We start from the raw sequence: 4,638 nt of genomic DNA, 5'->3' as shown, positions 1-4,638 counted from the left end.
ATCAAAATGGAACTTCAAAACAAAAAAATCTGGGATACCGGTTCGGATACACTAGTTTAGAAAAACACTTTCACCCCATGCAGACACAGTAGCTGATTTATCTCGAATCTCGACTGCGAGAGCTTTAATCTGATATCATTCGAAGGCGTCGAAAACTCATTTTTGCAAATGAGACAGGAGCAAAAAATATGGTTCTTTTTCGAGCTTCGAAACAAATTGATGTTAAAAATCTCCGACAAAACCTTAGATCGATCACGTACGAAATGCTCAACCGTTTTCAGTATTACTTATTATGCTATTAAGTAAATTTAACTTACTCTCTTTGCAGAAAAAAGAGTCAGCAGTTTAAAAAACTGAATTTACAATTGCCATTTTGATGTAATGTATCGATTAGCAACGACGATAATTCGAGGAAGTGTTAGAAAACAAGTTTTACATATTAACAAAATTAACTATCCACTGCCGAGACATTCCCACTACTTGTCGACATGTGAGGCAAAAACAGCAAGAAAAGAGCAACGTTGGTAGTTGTACTGGCAACATAAATAGATTCAGCACGAGGCCCGTCTAGAAAAGAAATACGTCGATCGAAACATCCAGTTGACTTGTTTGCCAATCGGAGACCACCGTCCAAATGGTTTTGACAGGACATCATGACATCGAAAAGACCAGATAATACATGCCCTTCTTCAGTTGGTATGATATATCGTAGTAGGAGGAACCAAGATCATTGCATAAGAATGGCTGAAATGCGACATTTACGTTTGGGTTGTTTGTTACACCAAGGCATAGATACAAGCAGCAGTACCATGAAAGTTAAAATACAGATAGCTTGGGGGAGTTGACGACAAATACACTGATACGATGTACGGGCAGATCGCTACCCTGCCTTTTCGATTTCCCCAATTTTCACCCTGTCAGCCGAGGGCTGCGTGGAAATGTGTAGCAGGGACGCGGGGTTAATTTTCTGACCCTTCTTTTGTTTGCCTTTCTTTGAGCCACTTTTGTTACCATCTGGAGGTTCACTCTTGCCCGGAGGAGTCTTATCCGGCTGCGGTAAACTCATCTGGTTGGTCGGAGGTTGGTTGTGCCATGGTCTGCAATTACTTCCATGGGAGGTCTGCATTTGATTGTTGCTCGAAGTCGAGTTGTTTGTGGCAGAGAATCCAGTATGATTTCGTTGTTGACGATGAGGTTCCGGAGGTGGAACAGGCGCAAAAGTGTCCGCGACTGGATTAGCTTTGACTTCTTTTTTATTGCCCTGGCTTAGCTTGGCTTTTCTGCTGATAAATTCCTTTGCAAAGTTTTGACACTCTTTGGTGTCGCCAAGAAACTGCTTGACTGTGTCGTGAACTTCATACGGAGAGTCAAACTCTTTTAACATTTCCACGAACGTCGGGATATCTATATCATCTCCAATAGCTTCAATTGTGAATATTTGGTCCAAGCACCATCCCTGGAACTCATCTTCGGCGCTCACTTGGTTCGGCATGAATAAATTCTTGATAGATTTCTGCTGCTGTTTCTCCTTTTTGGCTTTCTTTGTGTTTTGCATTTGGTTTTGTGACTTTTTCCCTTGCACTTCGGGCGCCTTATCTTCAGACGCTCTGAACATATCTGTGTTTAATGACATACCTAGATCTGAATTTCCGTTAATAGCACTACCATGTCTGTGTGACGACACACTGTTCGCTTGTGCAGCGCTTGGTTCCACTACCTTCGACAGATAGTTTTTTGCATGATTCTGTTGCTTCTTTGGTTCCGGTGGACCTAGAAAAGCTGCTAGGTCAACTGGCGTCGTGTTTTCATGAACAACATTCCACGCAGAACCTGTCGCATTGGGTTTCGGACGGGAACTTCTGGTCGCTTCCTGTTGCTGCTCTAGCTTCGATTGCTCCTTGCTCAGCCTTTTTCGTTCTTCATTTTGAATCTCGGCCAAACTGGGAACATCCTTGGAACTTACTGACGGGATAGAATAAGCCAGACTTGGTGCCTCAGTCGAGTTCGAGAACCAGTTGCTTTCAAGATCAGCTGCACTTGTGATTTGCATCATGGTAGTATTCTGGGATGTAGGAAGCGACTTCTGTGCTGTTGCCATTGGTTTCGGTCGCGGTGGATTTTCATCCAATGACATTGACTTGAAAGAAATCGTACTATCGGAGCCAGTTTGAGAGGTAGATGGTTGATTCTGAAACCCATAACCAAACATTGCCTTCAAGTCAATCTCCTGTGCATTTGTTTTGCCCGCCTTCGCCTGCTTTGTGCTGCCAGGCTTTTGTTCTTTCTTAGTAGTAGCTGACTTGTGAGGGCTTCTCTTTGACTGCACGGGCAAAAAATCGTCTTGATTGTCAAAAACCATTTCGTCGATGTCAACTTTTACAGGCATTTTCATTTTCTCTTGTTTATGATTGAAGGACGGCACGGTTTCCGCCAGTTTCCGCTGGATATCTTCAAAATTGTTGTTCGGTTCAATAACGCCATTCACCGCATGTTGTTGAGGACGTCTGTTTCTTGCCATTCTTTCTTCTTGCTCTCTTTTCTGACGTTCCAGGAATCCAGGATTGAATGGAGCATCGCCATACTTCTCAAGATATATGGTGAGAGATTTGTAATCTGATTCTGTAACTTTTCTCAGTGGCAATGTGTCGGGGAAAAAGTTATTGCGATACCATCTCGACATCGCCGAACAAGTAAAGGGTCCTTGCTCTCTACCCTTGGGGTCGATATACATCCAAACTTCTTCGTCTGGAAGTGGTATATCCGTAGGAAGGGGAGGATATTGTGAAGGTTGTTGTGCAATTGGCGTTGGGGGTGGAGCAGTTATAGGTTCGGGTGGTCTGTGTTCTTGCTCAATTGTGTTACTCGTTAAGAAATTATCGAGAACTGTTGAGCTTTTAGGCGGACTAGCTAGCAAGCCATTGAGAAAATCTTTATCAGGACTTTCGATGTCACTCAAACTAAATACGTTATCTGCTTTGTGGAAATTTGACAATTCCTTCGATAGATTCAAGGTAAATGTCTGTGTTGCGTCAGTAAGCCCATTGTCTGTTGTCGTGAATTGGGATGGAAAACCTAAAAAATTAGTAGGCTGCGAGGAAAGAAAATCTGGTGCTGATGATTTCTGAACCGGAGGACCAGGAGCTCCGTTCAGTATTTTCTCAAGTTCCTCGCAAGTTGTCACAGCTAGAGTATCTTCTTCCGCGGGTTTACTGGCCACCGTTGGTTTCTTGTGGGTTTCTGGTCCAATAAATTCTGGTGGTGGTGACTGGCTAACTTTTTCTTCAACGACTGGCGGTGCTCTTATGTCAGGAGGTTCTTTAAGCGACTTTGACTTCTGTTGCGTTTCAAGATTTGGATGTATTATATCGCGCTCTTCGCTTGCAGGAGTCCTTACTGGAAGTTGACCTCGTGCTAACGTTTCAAAAGCGTCACTGCCTTCCGGTCTGGACTTTGAGGAAACAAAAGCAGGAGGCTTCCGTTCGATTTGATTTTCTAAGTCCTCGCATTTAACAGTACCGGGAGGTTCTTGACTGGAAAAAGGAGGGTTAATGTCAGAATTAAAACGCTCGTAATTCGAATTGTTGTCAGGCCTCCTATTTTTGCGTATAGAACCAAATGATGTTTGCCTCGAAGAAAAGTCACCAGCGCTTGAAGGTTGGAACGTCTGCTGAAAAGCGGGTTCTCTACCTTCTGGTACATGAATTTCTTGTCCAACAAGAACATCTATTGCGGTTGCTTTTGGAGGTAACAACATTAGCATTTCTTCATAACCATATCGATATTTTGCGAGCTGTGGCTTCGGAGCAGATTGTGTATCGGTCTCTCCGGGTTTTTCTTCGTACATCTGTCGAATCCATTTTGGTCCGAAGTTCATTTCGCGAGCCATTTATGAGAGTTCTGAAATCTGTTTAAAGGTCAGTTAAAGGGCGCTAGGTAAAAAAGACGACATGCCATGGAAACGAAAAACATTAAGATGACAAATAAGAACAAGGATAGCCGCTTATTGTGCAAGTGGCACAGAATGTTCCGACACAGTCTTAAAAAAAACAGTGTGATGTGATCGTTTTTTCAAATTATTGTCGTTTTTTTCAGCGTAGTGTGATAGAAGGAGCTGAACAAAAAAAAACTGGAGATTAGGTATATTCGACCATCATAATAAAATAAGCAAATTGAAAAAAAAAATTCGAAAATTTACCGGAAAGTTTGTACATTTTAATCTAAGCTATTGTAGGCTTTTAAGCAGCTAAAAAAAGACTGCTCGCTCGCTTTATTCACTCGAAATAAGACAAAAAATCAAAAATTCCGAACCGGTTTTTCTCGACACGGGGATTTTTTCTGAAATTTTTTTTAATGTGGTTAAAATCACGGCTGTAAGGCTTAAATATGATATATCACTCATCCCAACCCGATGATTATTTGTTGTACCTGATTTTGAGTTTTCAATGGTCGGAGGAATTATTATATAAGAGCATAGTGATCTGAAACGAGTGCATTGACGGGGCCTGGACCCTTGGTGGAGACACAAAATCCCTAATACTACTGCTATTACATGTAAAATGAACGGTTCGAATTTAAGCGGTTTAAATTTCTCAGAAATACCATGTGGAGAATTGAAAGTAGCGCCGTCTTAAAGACCCA

General features: G+C 42.1%; 1 protein-coding gene across 1 annotated transcript; it reads right to left on the bottom strand.

Annotated features, from left to right (window-relative positions):
* Window positions 1-339: 339 nt before the first annotated feature.
* On the bottom strand, window positions 340-3,931 carry LOC134842356 (GRB10-interacting GYF protein 2-like). The gene has a single exon (XM_063858649.1). It carries the CDS (start codon window positions 3,884-3,886, stop codon window positions 881-883), a length of 3,006 nt encoding a protein of 1,001 aa, XP_063714719.1. The 5' UTR covers window positions 3,887-3,931; the 3' UTR covers window positions 340-880.
* Between the last annotated feature and the right edge of the window lie 707 nt (window positions 3,932-4,638).

This window comes from Symsagittifera roscoffensis, chromosome 3 (assembly GCF_963678635.1).
Source record: "Symsagittifera roscoffensis chromosome 3, txSymRosc1.1, whole genome shotgun sequence".
Classification (NCBI taxonomy): Eukaryota; Metazoa; Xenacoelomorpha; order Acoela; family Convolutidae; genus Symsagittifera; species Symsagittifera roscoffensis.
The sequence above is the reverse complement of the archived record's forward strand: the minus strand, read 5'-3'. Positions and strand labels throughout refer to the sequence as shown.

Coding starts and splice junctions, on each gene's coding strand:
- LOC134842356 (XM_063858649.1), bottom strand. CDS start 3,886: ATGGCTCGCGAAATGAACTTCGGACCAAAATGGATTCGACAGATGTAC.